Source organism: Urocampus carinirostris, chromosome 7 (assembly GCF_059441175.1).
Source record: "Urocampus carinirostris isolate Australia breed hairy pipefish chromosome 7, RoL_Ucar_1.0, whole genome shotgun sequence".
NCBI lineage: Eukaryota > Metazoa > Chordata > Actinopteri > Syngnathiformes > Syngnathidae > Urocampus > Urocampus carinirostris.
In genome coordinates this window covers 24,126,326-24,147,418 of record NC_142355.1, presented here as the reverse complement: position 1 = coordinate 24,147,418, position 21,093 = coordinate 24,126,326, and the positions used below count along the sequence as shown (strand labels likewise).

The 21,093-nt window shown below is 40.4% G+C and overlaps 3 protein-coding genes across 3 annotated transcripts in view; 2 read left to right on the top strand and 1 right to left on the bottom strand.

The window, feature by feature from the left end:
* Positions 1 to 2,664: 2,664 nt before the first annotated feature.
* ch25hl1.2 (cholesterol 25-hydroxylase like 1, tandem duplicate 2) lies at positions 2,665 to 3,553 on the top strand. The gene has a single exon (XM_088340488.1). The coding sequence runs from the start codon at positions 2,723 to 2,725 to the stop codon at positions 3,551 to 3,553; it is 831 nt and encodes a 276-aa protein (XP_088196614.1). The 5' UTR covers positions 2,665 to 2,722.
* Positions 3,554 to 6,798: 3,245 nt separating this feature from the next.
* Positions 6,799 to 11,807, top strand: tspan3a (tetraspanin 3a). The gene is made up of 7 exons (XM_088340254.1): positions 6,799 to 6,971; positions 8,737 to 8,928; positions 9,037 to 9,111; positions 10,166 to 10,267; positions 10,329 to 10,484; positions 10,566 to 10,649; positions 11,143 to 11,807. The coding sequence occupies exons 1-7, from the start codon at positions 6,909 to 6,911 to the stop codon at positions 11,230 to 11,232; spliced, it is 762 nt and encodes a 253-aa protein (XP_088196380.1). The 5' UTR covers positions 6,799 to 6,908; the 3' UTR covers positions 11,233 to 11,807.
* Positions 11,576 to 21,093, bottom strand: part of LOC148362732 (proline-serine-threonine phosphatase-interacting protein 1-like) — an 18,115-nt gene continuing 8,597 nt past the window's right edge. Inside the window, exons 8-15 of the mRNA XM_088340252.1 lie at positions 20,976 to 21,021; positions 19,792 to 19,871; positions 16,381 to 16,479; positions 16,214 to 16,310; positions 16,040 to 16,127; positions 14,299 to 14,378; positions 12,056 to 12,147; positions 11,576 to 11,973 (exon numbers count right to left, since the gene is read on the bottom strand). Coding sequence (XP_088196378.1) covers positions 11,842 to 11,973; positions 12,056 to 12,147; positions 14,299 to 14,378; positions 16,040 to 16,127; positions 16,214 to 16,310; positions 16,381 to 16,479; positions 19,792 to 19,871; positions 20,976 to 21,021 — 714 coding nt within the window. The 3' untranslated portion in view covers positions 11,576 to 11,841. The remainder of the gene's footprint in view (positions 11,974 to 12,055; positions 12,148 to 14,298; positions 14,379 to 16,039; positions 16,128 to 16,213; positions 16,311 to 16,380; positions 16,480 to 19,791; positions 19,872 to 20,975; positions 21,022 to 21,093) is intronic.

Here is a 21,093-nt window from a genome sequence, read left to right as displayed (position 1 = left end):
GATGACGTCACCGTCTGGGGATCCGCAACAATAAGGCTTCAATACAAAAAAAACAAAAAGGAATCAGAAAATAACAATAATATTATAGCAAAGATTATATATCTGTCTACATCTTTTATTTATTTATTTTTGAGGGATTTTGTTTCATCAAATTTGTAGGGTGACCGTAGCTTGGATGTTAAAATGACTTAAAACAGTACCACAAAAGAGAATCATTCACGTTTGTCGCAATTTGTTGACTATATAAATAAAATGCCACAGAATGGAATAGAATTGTCTTTATTATCATTGTTTACAAATACATTAGACGTGGCATCCCGGGATTAACATGTATTAAAAGACTTAAAACATAACATTTGTACTAAATTAATGTGCTGATATATATCTATTTATTAATCAAGTTATACCTTAAAAATAAATTTATTCCAATCATCTACTGGCATTCTTACATTTATTGAAAACGTACCTAAAGGGGCGGTGTGTATTATTTAGCGCCTCCTAGTGGCAAAAACAACAACTTTCATTCAGTAAAAAACAAAATTGATTTCGATACTAGGCGAAAAAACAATATTGACTTAAATAACAAGCAAAAATACCTCTACTATCATATAATGGTGTATTTTTTTTTATATGTTCGTATGTCGAAAAATTTGCATTTATTTCACATAAAATGATGCTCACCAAAAGAGAGCTGACATAATTGCCAGCCATTTTGCTGCTATAGGTACCCGGAAAACCCCAAAACACTGTGAAAAAATGGCTAAAAGAAGTAGAAGAAAAATCGTGTGGTTTGGTCACCTTGATTCACCGTTATTTGCATTCTTCCTTGTACTTTTATCACTCATTTTCGGTTGCTCGACACAATACAGCGACATCTTGTGGTCAAGAAATACACACTGTCCATTCAATTTTGTATTTGAATTTATGTTGTGATTTTTTTGTATTCTTTGTACACACTAATTTAGTCTTAAAGCCACAATGTGTACTATTGACCACTAGATGGCATTGTGTTGTCTGGTACGGGCAAGGCCCAGTGATAACCAGCACAGCATAGCGGATGCCGAACAAACATAGAGCCGACTGATGTTGTTGTTGTTGTTGAGACACTCAAGGCGCCTAAGGTAATCCTTAGTAGCGCTAGACCCGCTCGTGGGAGGCTCCGTAGTTCTCCGAAGGAGAGGGGGCTGCGACTGTCCTGTGCCGCCAGGCCTGACGGGGTGTGACCCAAGCAAACCAAGCAGACGAAGCCTCTGAAGTCCTTAGTACGTTCGGACAGGCCGGTGCATGATTTATGGAAGCCCCGTGGGCAGGTAGTATAGGTGATTGGGGTGTGGTCGCAGCGAATGGGTTGAAAGCACCACTGGCATTTGGACTGGGGGCCATGGTTGCTCTCAAAGTCGCCCACCCTAAGAAGAACAGAGAGAGGAGAGTAGAAGAGAGAAAGAGAGGGGCAGATAGAAAGAGAGAAAGACAGACAGACAGAGTAAAATGCAAAAAAGGGGGGAAAGAGAGTTAGAGAGGTGGGGAGAGAGTAGGAAAGAGAGGGATAGAGAAAATGAGAGACAAGAGTGAAAAGGGGGAAGAGAGAAAAAGGAGAGACAAAGAAGGAGAGAGGACCAAGAAAGTTAGAAAGAGCGAGTCTGAGTCGATTGAGTTGGATCCGTAAGGCTCCCCCGGGAGAGAGCCCTTCGCAGGACACCACGGGAAGGTTCCTAGTCTTTGTCCTGCGCCGACTGATGTAGGGACTCCACGGTGTAAAGGAAAAAACAATTTCTCGACCTGTGATATTTTATGAAAATCAACATGTGTAAGATAGTTCTGGTATTTTTGCCTAGATAGATAGATAGATAGATAGAGAGATAGAGAGATAGAGAGATAGATAGATAGATAGATAGATAGATAGATAGATAGATAGATAGATAGATAGATAGATAGATAGATAGATAGATAGACACTTTATTCATCCCCGTAGGGAAATTCACACTATCATATATATACATAAAGGTTCTTTCAGCGAGAAAAAAATAAGTATTATTTCTAAAGTCAGGTCACGTTTATTTGTGACGCCCTTAATCACAAGGAGTCTCAACGGGCTGCACAGACCAAAGATTATTAAGATTATTACTCCATCCCTTGATCTAAAACCTACATGAGGGCAAGGAAAAACTCAAAAACTCAGCATGAGGAAAATGAAGAAACTTTGAGAAGGGACCCCACATTACCTCTTCCAGGATCACCAGGCTGCATTTAAATCAGAAGAAAATATTTATCCATATATTTTAATTGATTTTATTTAATATTCATTTTATTTTTCGATTCTTGATAGATAAATGGGGAATTAGAAAGAAGCTGATACGAACATTAGCTTCCATTGCAAGTACCAATGTGTTAAGAGTCATCTGTCCCGATGCCTGGTATCAGTACTCACGCAACCCTTTATGTGATAAAAGATGAGTCTAGTTCAGTTTTTAAGTTGTAACGATTAAATAAAATGAATGGATTGTATGTTTACTATATATAAGTAACTCACTTTCAATACATTGGTTGGTGTCCACCTTTTGAATTTTGTGTAAGAGTTTTTTGGTTCTAAAGAAATGTGACCAGTTTCCCTATATAAATAATGAGTGCACTTGGCTGTCACTTGATAGGACACATACACCGAAAGCAGGCGCTGGTGGTCTCACATCTCGAAGGTCCGGTTTGAAGAAGCTCCCGTTTTGGAATGGCTTCTGCAAATACAACCGTGTATCCACTGGCGATAGAAGAACACAATGTTTTGCTTCAGCCTCTGTGGGACAAACTTAAAGTCGACTACAAAGGTTGTCTCCGTTCTCCAATCTTCCCGGTCGTTCTCACGGTCTCGTCCTACTTTGTCTTGTGCCTTCCTTACCTCGTGTGCGACATAGCGGGAGACAGATGGCCTAGGGTGCAGTGTTTTAAGCTCCAGCCGAACCGTCGACCCTCGGTCTCCACGCTGCTGCACTGTGCCGGTGTCACCATGCACAACCACCTTTTCCTGGTCTTTCCTGCATCAGTTGCTCAGTGGTTGTGGAGGCCCCCTGTGGAGCTCCCTGACAAGGCCCCGTCTTTACCGGAGTTCATTTTCGGAGTCCTGGGAAACCTGCTGCTCTTTGACCTCCAGTATTACATCTGGCATCTGCTGCATCACAAGATATCGTGGCTTTATCTCACCTTCCACGCCATCCATCACAAATACTCATCTCCCTTCGCTTTGGCCACTCAGTGTCTGGGAGGCTGGGAGCTTCTCACCGTGGGCTTCTGGACCACCTTGAACCCTATGCTCCTGAGATGCCACCTGCTGACAACTTGGACCTTCATGGTGTTCCACGTCTACGTTTCCATAGAGGCCCACTGCGGTTACGACTTTCCTTGGTCCATGTCACGTGTGATACCGTTCGGCTTGTATGGAGGGCCTAGCAAACACGACGTGCACCATCAGAAACCCAACACCAATTTTGCACCGCATTTTAGCCACTTGGACAAGATTTTTGGGACTCATGCTGAGTTCAGCTTTGTCACTGGGAGGAAATAAGTCAAAATGTAAAGCAAATCTCTCTTCATAATAAAAATGCATGCATTGAAGGCTCAGAATAGTACTGTGGTAATGTTTAAGAAGTGTCCACATTGTTAAAGGGACAAGGTGCAATAATCTACCACTAGATGTCGCTGTAGTCTGTAGTGCAAGTGATAACGAGTTCTACAAAGCAAGAATACAAATTTCAGAGACTCAAAGTGACCAAACCACATCAATTCTTCTCTGATTTATAATGTCATTTCATGCAACTTCTAGTATTCCCTCAAGAGATGAAGTAAACAATATTTGTGATGCATTCAGCATTCATATTTTCCTGGAAAAATAGGAAACTGCACTGCAATCCCAACCTTTTTTTTAGGGTTGTTTTATTTTATTGTTTTATATTAATTGTTTATCATTTAATTTTCAAGTACTTATCTTTAATTTGTAATTATTTTAACATTTATATTACATTCATGGAATGTTTACAATGTTATTTTTGGTGAAATTGGAACATTTACATCCTAAATACGGTACTGTAACTGCAAATACTTAAAAAAATATATACAAAAATTAGATAATTTTCACATTACAGCAACAAGATGCACTTTCATGGACCATTGAATCATCCATCCATCCATTATCTGCACCGCTTATCCTCAGTAGGGTCGCAGGGGTGCTGGAGCCCATCCCGGCCATCTCCGGGCAGTGGGCAGGGGACACCCTGATCTGGTTGCCAGCCAGTCGCAGGGCACACAGGGACAGACAATTCGCTCGCTCATTCACACCTAGGGACAATTTCGACAGGCCAATTAACCTGACATGCATGTTTTTGGAATGTGGGAGGAAACCGGAGTGCCCGGAGGAAACCCACGCAAGCACGGGGAGAACGTGCAAACTCCGCACAGGAAGGTTGGTAGCTGGATTTGAACCCATGACCTCAGAACCGTGCCGCACACGCGCTAACCACCGCACCGCCGTGCTGCCCTCCATTGAATCCAAATTTTTTTTTTCATATCCATAGGATCGAAAATACAAATTAATCTAAATTCCTTTTTGAGATGTTTAAGGACACATTTTAGACTGATACTAAAACTCAATTATCCAGTAGTCACTCATACAATACTAGGTTCTACGCTGTTATACGAATGGAAGATCATTTTACACGATTATCTTTAAAGCAGGGTATATATATATTTTCAATATTGCATGTAATTAATAAAAAATGTATTCTTATTCTTATTTCTTATTATTTATTGTTAAACGGCTGTGAGAGGGCTGCGTGTTTTAATAGATTTGTCAAAACGCTTGAAAAATAAAATCGATTTCATGAGCGGCATTGTAGATGATGTTTTTCCTTTTATCTTTTTTTTGTAAGCCACATCATTTAAATCAGGGGTATCCAAACTTTTCAGAAAGCTGGCCAGGTTTTCTAAGCTAAAAAAAGGGGCGGGGGGTTTCAGCCCCCCGTGAAAGGTTTGCTGTGCTCGGCGATCTCGACCTAGTAACTCGCCTATGTTGCATATTGATTTGACTCGCAGGGTTTCGTGAAAAAGTGCTGCTGTGCCGTTAAAACTGCTTTCAGTTCCTCCACCTTTTCACAGCATTCGTTACCAGTTAGCTTGTCGTAGTCAGCATGTTTTGTCCGGCAGCGCCTTTTGATATTATATATCGGTACTTTGAAAACAGCCACAATTTCTTGGCAAATAGGCAGACGCAGATGTCTCAGATTTCAGAGAAAAAGTACTCAAATTTCTATTTGTCCTGGAAGTGGCGGCCCTCACAGTCAACTTTTCTTTTTTATTTAAAGTTGCCACGCCGTAAACGGGGTGGGCCCAACTTCTCACAGAAAGAAAAGGGCATGGTGGCCATCATCTGGTCACCAGATGTCAATTTCCCTACAGGGATGAATAAGTGTCTGTCTGTCCATTTCTGGAATGGTGATTTTTGTTTTTTGCACCAATGTAATTTATACTGCAGCCACCATCCTGGCCGGCCATGTATCATTCATTTTATGACAGAGGCCATGGGCCAGTAAAAATTTGATCACGGGACGTAACTGGCCCCCGGCCCGGACTTTGGACTCAGCTTTAAATTTTGTATAATAGGTGAATTCTGTACAGTGGGACCTTGCTATTTCGCGGTTCCACGTAATAATAAAATAAAATAATAAAAAAAAATATATATATATAGATGTATATTTTTTTCTTTTTTTAAAGCATTTTTGAAGGGGCGTCGCTACTTCGCAGATTTTTACTTTTCGCAGTTGGTTTTGGTCCCAATCAACCGGGTCTAAAAAATAATAATAATAAAATAAAATAAAAATTTATATAATATAATATATATATATATATATATATATATATATATATATATATATATATATATATATATATATATATATATATATATACCGGTATATATATACCGGTATATATATATATATATATATATATATATATATATATATATATATATATATATATATATATATATATATGGCTGCGGCTGCATCGACCCGCTACATCGGGTCAGGTGTATCGACATTTCGTTCTGTGTACATTGTTACAAAGAATGACAATACAAAGGAAATTATTATTATTATTATTATTATATATATATATATACCGGTATATATATATATATATATATTTTTTTTTTTTTGGAGCACGGCGGCGCAGTGGTTAGCGCGTGTGCGGCACAGTTCTGAGGTCGTGGGAACCTCCTGCGTGGGTTCAAATCCAGCTACCGGCCTTACTGTGCGGAGTTTGTATGTTCTCCCCGTGCTTGCATGGGTTTCCTCCGGACACTCGTTTCCTCCCACATTCCAAAGACATGCTTTTCCGGTTTCCTCCCACATTCCAAAGACATGCTTTTCAGGTGAATTGGCCGGTCCGAATTGTCCCTAGGTGTGAATGAGCGAGTGAGTTGTCTGTCACCGTGTGCCCTGCGATTGGCTGCCAACCAGTTCAGTGTGTCCCCTGCCCACTGCCCGGAGATGGCTGGGATGGGCTCCAGCCCGCCCGCGACCCTAATAAGGATAAGCGGAGCAGCTAATTAGATGAAATGAGATATTTATTTTTTAAGCATTTTTTAAGGGGCGTCGCTACTTCGCGGATTTCACTTTTTGCGGGTGGTTTTGGTCCCCATTAACCGCGATAACCGATTGATTACTGTGTTGTAGTTTGGTTCATGCTTCTCTTCGCAATAACATTACATTACCGCTAGATGTCAGCAAATCCCCCTTTTCGAGTCTTCCTGTTTTACTTGAGTTGACTCCCCCACAAAAACATTCCTGCACACCAACGAACGTGGAGCAATGTCGTTCTCCGTACTAATATATTAAGTGCAGGCTTGTATTTCGGCGCTGGCGATGAGGCAATGCGGTATAACATCCTCGAAGACCGTGTTGGTCTTTTTGAATCTCATATTCTGGGTAAGTTTATTGGTCTTTTTTGTTGTTTCGGCTGCGTTATGCTGTTACTAGCTGGCTAAATAGTCCTACAGCTAACAGCTAACTCATTGTAATCACTTTAGCAGGCTATTATAGCTTATTAGGCTATATATCTTATTTCTGCCGCCGTCTTTAGATTTATGTAAGTTTTACAATATTACAACTCTGTTGGTAAATTTCAAGCAAATCCATGTCTACGGGATATTCAACTTAACTAAATTCGTTGGTCTGAATGCATAATGCAGTAACTCAAACTTCTTTTTCAGTGTCCGGAACAATTGTAACAACAATAACAATAGTTATTCCACTTGAGTTTTATTAGTAAGTCAAATAACGAAGCTTTGTGTGTCAACAACAAATACGGTGGGCTTTTTCTTTACTTCAGCTTACAAATATTCCCCTATCACACACTTGGCTTATTTTTAGTATTGAAAGATAATTCCTACTCGTTAACTATTTATTACAATCAACTAAATACATCATTTATTATAAAGAAAACACTGCATTAACCATATTGCGGCTACACTAATGCCCAGTTCTATATCCCCTGGCCCAGATTAGCGTATTGTCATAATAAAAGGGGTGAATGGAAATATGTAAGACACAATAAATGGTAAATGGTCTGCATTTATATAGCGCTTTTCGAGGCAATAAAAACCCCCCAAAGTGCTTTACAATGTGCTTTACTCCTACTAATTCACACCAAACTCACACACCAATAGTGAGTCAGCCATTCAAGCTGTCTACCTGCTTATTGGGGGCATTAGGGATTCAGTGATTTCCCCAAGGACACTTCGACACATAACACGGAGGAACCAGGAATCAAACCTGCAACCTCTTGATCCCAAGACGAACCCTCTACCTCCTGAGCTATATACCCAAATCTTTAAGTAGTAATATAGATTCACACTAACACTTTAAAAATCCCTAAAACACAGAATACAGCTTCTTTGTAATCTGAAACTGTCCCATCCAGCACACGAACAAGAGAGGTGGAGTGTATTATAGACAAATCAAGGTATCGTGTTGGTTTAAAATCAGGTAATTGGTTCATTGTAATCCTGTTCAGTCCTTTGAGACATTTTTGTGATTAAGGGCTATATACATACATTTGACTTGACTTGACTCGACTATTATGGCATTTTGCCCTGCGATTGGCTGGCAACCAGTTCAGGGTGTCCCCTGCCCACTGCCCGGAGATGGCTGGGATGGGCTCCAGCCCCCCCGCGACCCTAATGAGGATAAGCGGTACGGATGATGAGATGAGATTATGGCATTTTATTTAAGCCCAAATCCTGTACAAAAGGATATCATTCAAGACCTTATTAAATACTCATTGAACACAAGAGGACTCACACCCTTTACAAGACACAAATGTTGACTCGTTGCTCAAAAAGGCGTGGAGTTGGTATAAAAACAAACCAAGCTTGTATATCTGTAAACCAGACATGTATTTATCTAATGCATACTCCACAGATGAACAGACAGAACACAGCATAACACAGATTATTTTGTGCATGATTTAGACTGTCGTCACAAGACAGAAATTGAATGTCCTGAAATAACAGAAACTTTTCAAATCAAACAAGCGCCTGGTTTATTTTTCTTCTCTTTTGTGTTGCGGGAACAATATATGTTTTTGTGATTGCAACTTCCTTATTCCATGTGTTTGTCACTTCTGGATTGGTTACATTCTGATTTTGAGTGCACTATTGTTATATATGACTGGAATACTTCTCACTAACAGGCGGCAGCTGGCATCCTCTGCTACGCCGGCGCCTACGTTTTCATCACGTACGATGACTACGAGCACTTTTTCGAAGACGTGTACACGCTGGTCCCGGCTGTGGTCATCATCGCGGCCGGGGCGCTGCTTTTTATTATTGGCCTCATCGGATGTTGCGCTACCGTGAGAGAGAGCCACTGCGGTCTCTCGACAGTCAGTATGATTGTGATGTGACAATGAAAAGGGATTTTCATTATTTTCATCCAAAATCAAATGCTAATCAGTTGAACTGCAATGCGTTTGACCTTGTTTCCCCCTCAGTTTGTTTTCATACTGTTGCTGGTTTTCATGACTGAAGTGGCTGTTGTGGTCCTCGGATATATTTACAGAGCCAAGGTGTGTGACATCAAAGTTTTTCAGTTCTTTTGAGTCAAGGCACTCTATTTTTTCCTCAGTGAATACATCTTGAGGCACACTGCCTGCAGAAAATGTTCAGAAAAATGTATTTAAAAATAGCCTTCAGACTGGCTGGCAACCAGTTCAGGGTGTCCCCTGCCCACTGCCCAAAGATAGCTGGGATAGGCTCCAGCACCCCCGCAACCCTACTGAGGATAAGCGGTGCTGATGATGGATGGTTATTTAAAAATATAAGAGTATTACTTTTAAAAGGAGAGTGTATTATTTAACACCTGTTAGTGGTGGAAAAAAAGCAACTTATGAAAAAACAACATTGATTTAAATAAAAAGAAAAAAACATCATGAAATCTTATCTGAATTGATCTTTAAAAAATACTTGGTTGAGAAATTTTGATTTATTTTAAATAAAATGAGCCCTGACATAATTGCTTCTACAAGTACCCAAAAACTAAAAACTTTGTTAAAAGGGGTGTCAAAAATATGCGTTTGGGGGGGGCTCCGCCCTGCTTTATTCCTGGACGCTGGCTATTTCAGCTGAAAATGAAAATCTCCATTCTGATCCCTGTGTAGTTTGGTCACTTTAAGTTTGTATTCTTCTTCTTTGTACTTTTGAGCACTCGTTTTCAATTGTACGACAGAATACAACTTAGTCTTGTGGTCAAATCAAGCATTCTGTCCTTTTATAAGGTTTTAATTTTTAAATGTTGTAATTTATTATTATTATTTTTTAATTGTTAAGACAAGCTGTGTAACCCAAGTTGAAATTATATAATGAATAATAATGTATAGATTGAGAAATAGCTATATTTCAGAATGATCGAAACATATTTGCCGATAGTACTACATTTTTATTATTTTTTTGCAGTGCAGGCTCAAACAAAATGACCAAAATCATTTACCTGAGCATTGTGTCCGACATGGCAGATTTGAGCTACTTCTAAGTATTATTTTTGGACGATTTCAGAGATGTTTTGTGTCATTGGTTGAGAAACACTGAATGACCGCATATGTCATTATTTTGTCCGACTGCTAGGTCGAAGATGACGTCAACGGTTCCATCCACAACGTATACAACGAGTACAACGGCACCAATGGCAACGCACAGAGCCGCGCCATTGACTACATTCAAAGACAGGTGAGGATACACGACCAAAAATGTGCTCACATCTACTAAACACCTTGATTTGTCCATATAGCTCCAGTGCTGCGGAATCCTCAATTACTCGGACTGGCGATACACACGCTGGTATGCAGCAGCCAAGAATAACAGCGTGCCCGTCAGCTGTTGTAACGCAAACGTCGGAGGACTCTGCACAGGTTCCCTAAATCATCCGGAAGAACTTTACCAAGAAGTAAAAATCATAATTTTTTACATCTTTTTAAGTAGCAATTGAATTACTTTATACAGTTTTTGCGTGTTGTTTGCATTTTAGGGTTGTGAGGCTCTTGTTGTGAAGAAGTTAAAGGAGATCATGATGTACGTCATTTGCGCTGCACTGACTTTTGCTGGTTTCCAGGTATGAATTCAAATCATAATTGAATACGTGGATTTTTCTTTCTTCCTTTATTTTGTACTTCCCTGTGAATTGTTTTTAGAGTGAAGTACCCTTTAAACAAAGCACAACATTTTGGTTAAACCACTAAATACTTTTAAACATAATTTTCGGATCAAGTAATCCAAATGGAACTTCTTTTGAAATGGTCTCTCTCTCTTGAACACATGGGATATAAAAGTATTGATAACAAAAACAATTTTAAACGTAATAAACCTTCGTTAAAGGGATTGCAAAAGACCTTTTTTCTTTAATTAGGCACAGAAGGTGTAGTGTTCCTCCCCACAATCATGCAGATATTTTCCACGTGCCATTGATCTTGAGATATGAATTCTCAAAATTGAGTTTGACCTAATATTCTCTAGAGATGTGAGGAATATATAACAAGGGTCTACTATAATGGAGATGTATAAAAACATCTAAGATTAATTTTCTATTTTCTCTCCACTCTTTCCAGATTCTGGGCATGTTGTCTGCGTGTGTGGTTCTGTGTCGTAGAAGCGACCCCGCCTACCAGCTCCTCATCACAGGCGGCACCTATGCCTAAATCCCCCTCTACAACCTTTCTTCAAATTTATTGGTGAACACACGAACAGAAAGACACAGAAGCAGCATGCTTTTTACACCTGATACTAAGCTGGCCTCTGAATTCTTCCTATGTTTGCGGTATACAAGAATGACCTTTAGAAACAAATCAAACTGTTCTGCATGGAGGAAGTGCACATTGTTTTTTCCTCTTTAATTTGCACTATATGTGTAAGACTGTTTAATGAGGCCATATTTTTGAAAGAAGAGATGATGAATCTTCCTAATGTTTAACACTTCTCTCACAATCCTCCTTGTCATTGCAATTCTTACCCATAAATATCCTCTTTTGTTCTTTCTACATATTGTAGTTTGTCGAATATTCGTTTTCTTGTATGAACTGACTCCAAAGAATGTAATGAGGAGTGGTGACTTGGGTTCAAGTAGGCTTCTATAGAAGGGCAGCTGGTTTTCATGACAAGACATGTCAGGAAACTTCCAAATAGGAAGCCCCTGCCTGATTTAACACGCTAAGAAAACTGTATTATTTAAGACTTTTAATAGATGTAAGAAATAAAAACGACTTTTTAAAAATAATGTGTACGAGTCTTTCCAGTTGCATTGTCCATTTTCATTGTTTGGTAAGGTACGAGCCAGGAACCATCCCCGTGTGGCCGAAACGCCGCACCATCCACCAACCGTCTTCGCCCTGATTCATGACAAGCACCGTGTCCCCAGCAGACATAGACAACTCGTCGTTTCTCTAAAGAAGAATGAAACCATCTTCAACGGTCGCACTTTCTAGATATTGGATCGATTCAGTGAAAGTTGAGGCAAGAACTCACCTGCGCCACGTATTCATATACTGCTTTGTACTGCTCACTCTTTTGGGACTCGTGGATTTGAGGGACTGCCGTGTAGACGTCTTCGTAGGCGTCTGTCGAGGTTACGGGACAGTCATTTAACACTCGTGTTGTTCATTTCATTCTACAAATTTCTATAATCATTCAGACTTGGAATCCTTTCACACTTGGGAAAAATATTTCAGTCATCGTGTAATAGTTTTACGCAATTTCACACTCCGCTCCTGCTGTGTTGTGTAATTTTTACAGTAAAGTGGTAGTATTGCCTAAACCAAGATGCTTTTTTTATCCAAAATCATGAGCCTTCAGCTGGTACGAAATGCTGCAGCGAGGCTTTTAACCAAGACAAGAAAGTTTGATCACAAGACCTCGATTTTAGCTAACCTGCATTGGCTCCCTGTTAGCTAAAGATGTGATATTAAGGTTCTGTTGGTATTATACAAAATCATGCATGGACTTGCTCCTTTCATCTAACTATCTAGCTATCTACCCAGGTCATATCCCTTGAGAGGGGTGACAGACAGCTAGACAAACACATACAAAAAAACTAAGAAAATAAAAAGGGAAAAAGTAGCAAAAAAATCACACACCAAAATGTTTGGACCATGGCCAACCCAAATGCCCAAACACCCAAACAAGTTAAGCACCTCGGCACACAAGTTGGTCATGCTTTCATCCCTCCAGATGAAACGGGACACGAGAAAGCGGCCATGTCACTCGGAACATGGTGACGCAACACACTCTTCTGCTCAACAGCAGGGCCCGACAGCTTTCACTGGTTTACCCCTGCTGCATCATACAGGTGCCCTGCCCATCCCTTAGAACGCGTCCAAACATCCCACTATCCCTTTACAACACCTCCACATATTCCTATCACCAACAAGAGCTCTAGCTTGCACTACATTTAGACTTTTTCCCATGCAGTGCACTCATAACACTATTCATCCAAGTTAATCGCGGCGTTCCTCTTGGTCTCCTTCCATTTACTTCTCCTTTCATAGCTTTATGATTTAATTTCCCCCTATGTTCCGGTCCGAAATCTTCGCTCTGAAAATGCTGGTCTACTAGTGATCCCAAGAGCCAAGAAGAGAACCACAGGTACGAGAGCGTTTTCCATTCGGGCCTGGGGGTTGTGGAATGCTCTGCCTCCTGAGATTCGATCTGCAACCTCGGTGGAAATCTAAGCATAAAACACACTTCTATGGCTGATGATGTTGACAATATCTTTGTATTATTTGTTATTGCAACATGCATTGCAGCCTGGTCATCCTGGAAGAGGGGTCACCTCATGTGTGGTCCCTTCTCAAGGTGTCTTCATTTTCCTCATGTTGAGGTTTTTGAGTTTTTCCTTGCCCTCATGTATATTTTAGATCAGGGGATGGTGTAATTATAGACAGTGGTTTACAATGATCTGTGGTCTGTGCAGCCCTTTGAGACTCCTTGTGATTAAGAGTGTCACAAATAAACATGACTTAATACATTACAGTATTAATATACTGCATACTAGTGTGAACCAGTGCATTGGCGGTCAATGCTGGTCCTTTTTGATTTACCAGATTTAATTTACAAGCTAAGGTAGGCTAAAACTATATACACCAGTTCATTCACCAGTAAGTCAAAATAATTTGATCTGATTGTATAATTTTCCAATGTATCCTTTTCACTGAAAAATAACAAAAACACATCTTGTAACATTGGCAAAATTGTTCAAACTATTATTTTGCTTTGTATTTAGAGTAAAATAAAAATATGAATATTTTATTACATTTACATGCTGCACAAATAGCTTTATGTTGAATTAAAATAATTTTTGATGACTACAATAAGAAAAATCTATTTAATAAAGTTTGATCTTTTATTTCTTTAATAGAAGTGGGGGGAAAGGAAATTTTGTTCTAGTTAATCTGCTATTTCAAATAAATTTCTGAATGATCATTTTCCTTTTTTACTAAAAGTAACTTAAAAATATATAAAAAATAGTACTTAGGACCTTGATTATTAACCTACAGAACGTTTTTTTTTTGGCTCAATGCAACTTTTAAAATTTCAAGTACACCCAATGCTAATAGTACCTCTGTTACAGAACCACTTCCATCCCAGTAAAGTTTGGAGTTGACAATTCACACGATAATTGATGTATTTAGCATGTCATGAAAAAATAAATAGCACACTCAAATGTCAATGTATATTAAATTAAATGTTTACCTAGTTGAGGCCAAACATACCTGTACTGTCTACACCAGGATCATTTTGAATGCTGATACTTGAGCCAGCCCAAGTGTTCCCTTGAAGGAGATTTGAAAACCTACAAATGGAAACAATTTGAACAGTTGTCATCTGTTGCTTACTTGTAGAATCTACAGTGGCTTGCAAAACTATTTGGCCCCCTTGGACTTTGTGACCCTTTGCCACATTTCAGACTTCAAATATAAAACTGTAATTTTTTGTGAAGAATCAAAAATAAGTGGGACACAATCACGAAGTGGAACACATTTTATTGGATATTTTAAACGTTTTTAACAAATAAAAACAAAAAGTGGGTGTGCAAAATTATTCAGTCCTTTGACATTCAGTGCAGCAAACTCTGTACAGAAGCTCAGCGAGGATCCCTGAATGATTCAATGTTGATCTAAATGACTAACGATGATAAATGGAACCCCCCTGTGTGTAATCAAGTCTCTGTATAAATGCACCTGCACTGTGATCGTTTAAGAGGTCTGTTTAAAGCAGAGAGCATCATGAAGAACAAGGAACACACCAGGCAGGTTGGAGATACTGTTGTGAAGAAGTTGAAGCTGGATTTGGATACAAAAAGCTTTCACAAGCTTTAAACATCCCAAGGAGCACTGTGCAAGCAATGATATTGAAATGGAAGGAGTATCAGACCACTGCAAATCTACCAAGATCGGGCCGTCCCCCTAAACTTTCAGCTCATACAAGGAGAAAACTGATCAGAGATGCAGCCTAGAGGCCCATAATCACTCTGGATGAACTGCAGAGGTCTACAGCTGTGGTGGGAAAATCTGTCTGTAGGACCAGTTGTATACTGCACAAATCTGGCCTTTATGGAAGAGTGGCAAGAAGGAAGCCATTTCTTAAAGATATCCATAAGTAGTGTAGTTTAAAGTTTGCCACAAGCCACCTGGGAGACACACCAAACATGTGGAAGAAGGTGCTCTGGTCAGATGAGACCAAAATCGAACTTTTTGGCAACAATGCAAGACTTTGTTTGGCGTAAAAGCAGCACAGCTCATCACCCTCACCATCCCCACAGTCAAACATGGTGGTGGCAGCATCATGGATTGGGCCTGCTTTTCTTCAGCAGGGACAGGGAAGATGGTTAAAATTGACGGGAAGATGGATGGAGCCAAATACAGGACCATTCTGGAAGAAAACCTGATGGAGTCCGCAAAAGACCTGAGACTGGGACGGAGATTTGTCTTCCAACAAGACAATGATCCAAAACATAAAGCAAAAGCTAAAATGGAATGGTTCACCAAAAAAGATATCAAGGTGTTAGAATAGCCAAGTCTAAGTCCAGACCTCAATCCAATTGACAATCTGTGGAAAGAACTGAAACCTGCTGTTCACAAACGCTTTCCATTCAACCTCACTGAGCTCGAGCTGTTTTGCAAGGAGGAATGAGCAAAAATATCAGTTTCTCGATGTGCAAAACTGATAGAGACGTACTCCGAGCTGCAATGGCAGCAAAAGGTGGCGCTAGAAAGTATTAACTCAATGGGGCTGATTAATTTTGCACACCCATTTTTTCGTTTGTTATTTGTTAAAAAAGTTTCAAATATCCAATAAAGTGTTTTCCACTTGATGATTGTGTCCTGCTCAATGTTGATTTTTCACAAGAAATTAGTTTTATATCTTGATGTCTGAAGTCTGAAATGTGGCAAAAGGTCACAAAGTCCAAGGGGACCAAATGGTTTCGCAAGCCACTGTATGTGATCTTCGTACTTTTTAATGACTCCACCGACGAGTCCCGGGCTCCCATTTCGCAACTCCTTGCCGTCCTTGTTGTAGTAATTCTGGTATTCAATGGGAGCTAAGGAATAAAGAGAGAACAGGAAACATAACGTAATCCACACAATGAACAGATGTCAGAGACAACATGGATTCTAGGCCACTTACCAGGTCGAGTGGAACTGGTGCCTTTAATCCCTACGAAGCAGTTCATGTCGGCGATAATGTCACATTTTTCTAGTGTGTTCCTCACATTTTCATAACACTGAAAGCAAGCGGTTGTATTTAGTTTGAGGTCAGTGTTGATATACTTTGAGAGTTGTGTGTTGGCTTACTTCATCAGTTTTCACACATAGCAAGGACAAATGATTGCTATGCATCCACAAAGCGTTTCTAAGGGCTTTCAGGCGCTCTACTTCCTGTTGCTGAAACATCTGCAAAATTTGATAAGTTCTATTTTTTTTTGGTAAACTTTAGGACATAGGTGTCAAACAGGAGCCCTGCAGGCCGGAATAGGCCCGCCCAGGGTTATAATCTGGCCCGCAAGACGACGTAAAGAGAAGCGCAGGAGAAAAATGGGCTGCAGTTTTAGATATGTCCACTTGATGTGACCTAAGCCAGGCACCAATCGCAAAGCAACAGTGGTAGGTTCTCTATCTCTCGATCTCTTGATTTCTCTCTTCCTTTTTTCTCCCTCTCTCTCTATTTCTCTCTTAGGGTTAGGGTTGCTCACTTTCTTTTTCTCAACAACAGTGGTACGTTCTCTCTCTCTCTCTCTCTCTCTCTCTCTCTCTCTCTCTCTCTCTCTCTCTCTCTCTCTCTTAGGGTTAGGGTTGCTCACTTTCTTTTTCCCAACAACAGTGGTACGTTCTCTCTCTCTCTCTCTCTCTCTCTCTCTCTCTCTCTCTCTCTCTCTCTCTCTCTCTCTCTCTCTTAGGGTTAGGGTTGCTCACTTTCTTTTTCCCAACAACAGTGGTACGTTGTCTCTCTCTCTCTATATATATATATATATATTTCTCTCTTCCTTTTTTCTCCCTCTCTATCTTTTTCTCTCTTAGGGTTAGGGTTGCTCTCTTTCTCTTTCTCAACAACAGTGGTAGGTTCTCTCTCTCTCTCTCTCTCTCTCTCTCTCTATTTCTCTCTTCCCTTTTCTCCCTCTCTATCCATTTCTCTCTTAGGGTTAGGGTTACTATCTTGGTAGGTTCTCTCTCTCTCTCTCTCTCCATTTTTTCTCCCTCTCTCTCTATTTCTCTCTTAGGGTTAGGGTTGCTCACTTTCTTTTTCTCAACAACAGTGGTACGTTGTCTCTCTCTCTCTCTCTCTCTCTCTCTCTCTCTCTCTCTCTCTTAGGGTTAGGGTTGCTCACTTTCTTTTTCCCAACAACAGTGGTACGTTGTCTCTCTCTCTCTCTATATATATATATTTCTCTCTTCCTTTTTTCTCCCTCTCTATCTTTTTCTCTCTTAGGGTTAGGGTTGCTCTCTTTCTCTTTCTCAACAACAGTGGTAGGTCTCTCTCTCTCTCTCTCTCTCTCTCTCTCTCTCTCTCTCTCTCTCTCTATTTCTCTCTTCCCTTTTCTCCCTCTCTATCCATTTCTCTCTTAGGGTTAGGGTTACTATCTTGGTAGGTTCTCTCTCTCTCTCTCTCTCCATTTTTTCTCCCTCTCTCTCTATTTCTCTCTTAGGGTTAGGGTTGCTCACTTTCTTTTTCTCAACAACAGTGGTACGTTGTCTCTCTCTCTCTCTCTCTCTCTCTCTCTCTCTCTCTCTCTCTCTCTCTCTCTTAGGGTTAGGGTTGCTCACTTTCTTTTTCCCAACAACAGTGGTACGTTGTCTCTCTCTCTCTCTCTCTCTCTCTCTCTCTCTCTATTTCTCTCTTCCTTTTTTCTCCCTCTCTATCTATTTCTCTCTTAGGGTTAGGGTTACTATCTTGGTAGGTTCTCTCTCTCTCTCCCCCTTTTTTCTCCCTCTCTATCTATTTCTCTCTTAGGATTAGGGTTACTATCTTGGTAGGTTCTCTCTCTCTCTCTCTCTCTCTCCATTTTTTCTCCCTCTCTATCTATTTCTCTCTTAGGGTTAGGGTTGATCTCTTTCTTTTTCTCAACAACAGTGGTAGGTTCTCTCTCTCTCTCTCTCTCTCTCTCTCTATTTCTCTCTTCCCTTTTCTCCCTCTCTATCCATTTCTCTCTTAGGGTTAGGGTTACTATCTTGGTAGGTTCTCTCTCTCTCTCTCTCTCTCTATTTCTCTCTTCCTTTTTTCTCCCTCTCTATCTATTTCTCTCTTAGGGTTAGGGTTACCGGTACTATCTTGGTAGGTTCTCTCTCTCTCTCCCCCTTTTTTCTCCCTCTCTATCTATTTCTCTCTTAGGATTAGGGTTACTATCTTGGTAGGTTCTCTCTCTCTCTCTCTCTCTCTCTCCATTTTTTCTCCCTCTCTATCTATTTCTCTCTTAGGGTTAGGGTTGATCTCTTTCTTTTTCTCAACAACAGTGGTAGGTTCTCTCTCTCTCTCTCTCTCTCTCTATTTCTCTCTTCCCTTTTCTCCCTCTCTATCCATTTCTCTCTTAGGGTTAGGGTTACTATCTTGGTAGGTTCTCTCTCTCTCTCCCCCTTTTTTCTCCCTCTCTATCTATTTCTCTCTTAGGGTTAGGGTTGCTCTCTTTCTTTTTCTCAACAACAGTGGTAGGTTCTCTCTCTCTCTCTATTTCTCTCTTCCCTTTTCTCCCTCTCTATCCATTTCTCTCTTAGGGTTAGGGTTACTATCTTGGTAGGTTCTCTCTCTCTCTCTCGCTCTCTCTCTCTCTCCATTTTTTCTCCCTCTTTATCTATTTCTCTCTTAGGGTTAGGGTTGCTCTCTTTCTTTTTCCCAACAACAGTGGTAGGTTTCTCTCTCTCTCTCTCTCTCTCTCTCTCTCTCTCTCTCTCTCTCTCTCTCTCGCTCCCTTTTTTCTCCCTCTCTATCTATTTCTCTCTTAGGGTTGCTCTCTTTCTTTTTCTCTGCGTCTCTCCTTCCTTTCTGTCTGTCTGTTTGTCTTTCTCTGTTTATTCTATTCTGTAGATTTCTCACCCTCTTTCTCAATCCCTTGACATCTTTCCCTTTTTTCTCTCTCTGTCTGTTTTTGCTCTCTCTCTCCTTTTTCTCACTTTCTGTCATTCTCATAGTCAATCTTTTCCCTCTCTTTTTTTCTCTTTGCTCTTTCTTTTTTACCTTTCTCTCTCACTTTCTCATGTTCTTCCTCTTTTCTTTTCTGTCTCTTTCCTTCTCTTTCTATTGTGCCCTTTCTTTTGTGCTCCCTCTATTTGTCTCACTGTTTCTCCGTTTTTCGGTTTCTCTTACCTTGTATCTCTCTCTCTCTGCCTGTCCCCCTAGTTCTCACTCTCTATTTATCTCTCTCCTTCTCTCTTTCTTTCTCTTGAACATACTAGTCCGGCCCCTGTGAGATTTTGTTTTCTAGCATGTGGCCCCCAGTTGAAATGAGTTTGACACCCCTGCTTTAGCACAGCAAACGGGAACCTTGCATGAGCACCAGAAGTCCCAGCCGTGTTTCACTGTCCTCTCAACTTGAGAACTAAGTTTCATGCCAACATAGGAAGTTTGCTGATTGGTGACTCACTTTATTGTCATATCATAGGATGCGTTGCACATCCTTATTGAGAAAACCGAACGGGTATTGCAGCTCTTTACTATCTGCAACAGATTGTAAATTCCTCTCTTGATCAACGTGCCAAGACTTTGTCAGGAGTTACCTCACAGGTGCCGATGTGCGTCAACTCCCACTTTTGACGGATATTGTCCAGCTGCTCGATGTTGTATTTGTACTGTCGTTCTGACGAGAAAAAAAGGAACACGTATTCTTATCCTCGTACGATTGAGGATGTCATTTTGAAACTCCCAATTTGCGTTTCTGACTTCAGTTATTGTATGTCACAACAGCATCAACTTTGAATAGATTAGGGGTGTCAAACAGGCGGCCCGCTAAAGGATTGAATCCGGCCCGCAAGACAACGTTCAGAGAAGCGCAAGAGGAAGACGAGCTGCAGGTTGAGATATGTCCACTTGATGTTGCCAAAGCCAGGTGTCTCTCACAAAGAGGCTGTACTTGTATATCTTTCTATCTTTCCCTCTTTTTCTCTCACCCTCTGTCTCTCTCGCTTTCACTCTCTATGTCTCCCTCTTTCTCTTTCTTTGTTTCTCTTTGTCTCTTTCTGTGTCTTTTTACCTTTATTTGCTCTCTCTTCCTTTTCCCCCTTTCTCTTTCTCTCTTGGTTTCCCCTTTTCCCCTTCTCACTTTCTCTCATTCTCTCCATTTCTCTTTGGATTTCTTTCCCTCTCTTTCTTCCCCCTCTTACACCATTTCTCTTTTTATCTCTTTTGTTTTATCATGTTCTCTCTCTCTCTCTCTCTCTCTCACTTTCTCTCTCTCTCACTTTCTCTCTTTGTCCCACCCTTGCTCTTTTTCTCTCCCTCTCTGTCTCTTTCACTTTCACTCTCTGTGTCTCTCTTTTTCTCTTTCTTTGTTTCTCTTTGTGTCTTTCTCTCTGTGTCTTTTTACCTTCTTTTGCTCTTTTTTCTTTTCTATTTTCTCTCTTTCTTTTACATTTTCTCTTTCTCCCTTTCTCTCTTTCTCTCCTCTTTTCTCTCCTCTTTCTATTTCTTTTCCCCCTCTTACACCATTTCTCTTTTTATCTCGTTTCTCACATTCTCTCTCTCTCTCCCTTTCTCTTTGTCCCACCCTCGCTCTTTTTCTCTCCCTCTCTTTCTCTTATTTCTTTCTCTCTCTTTTTCTTTCTCTCTAATCTACTAGTCCGGACCCCGAGAGAATGTTTGTTCTATCTCGTGGCCCCCAGAGTAAAAATGAGTTTGACACCCCTGGAATAGATAGTTATGACACCCTCTATTAAAGGAAAGTGCAGAACAGAATAGTCCCTACCGGATTCCTCTGCAGCTTCCCTGCACTGTTTGGATTTGTTGCTCATCTTAAAGGGATAGAAAAGGTGGCATAGGTCATTAAAGGGCAAAGAAAGAAAATCAAAATCATCCCTAACGGC

Bases quoted from the DNA above. Each gene is read 5' to 3' on its own strand.
- ch25hl1.2 (XM_088340488.1), top strand. From the start codon at position 2,723: ATGGCTTCTGCAAATACAACCGTGTATCCACTGGCGATAGAAGAACAC.
- tspan3a (XM_088340254.1), top strand. From the start codon at position 6,909: ATGAGGCAATGCGGTATAACATCCTCGAAGACCGTGTTGGTCTTTTTG. The intron at 8,929-9,036 runs GTCAGTATGATT...TTTCCCCCTCAG, and splicing joins GCCACTGCGGTCTCTCGACA to TTTGTTTTCATACTGTTGCT. The intron at 10,650-11,142 runs GTATGAATTCAA...CACTCTTTCCAG, and splicing joins TGACTTTTGCTGGTTTCCAG to ATTCTGGGCATGTTGTCTGC.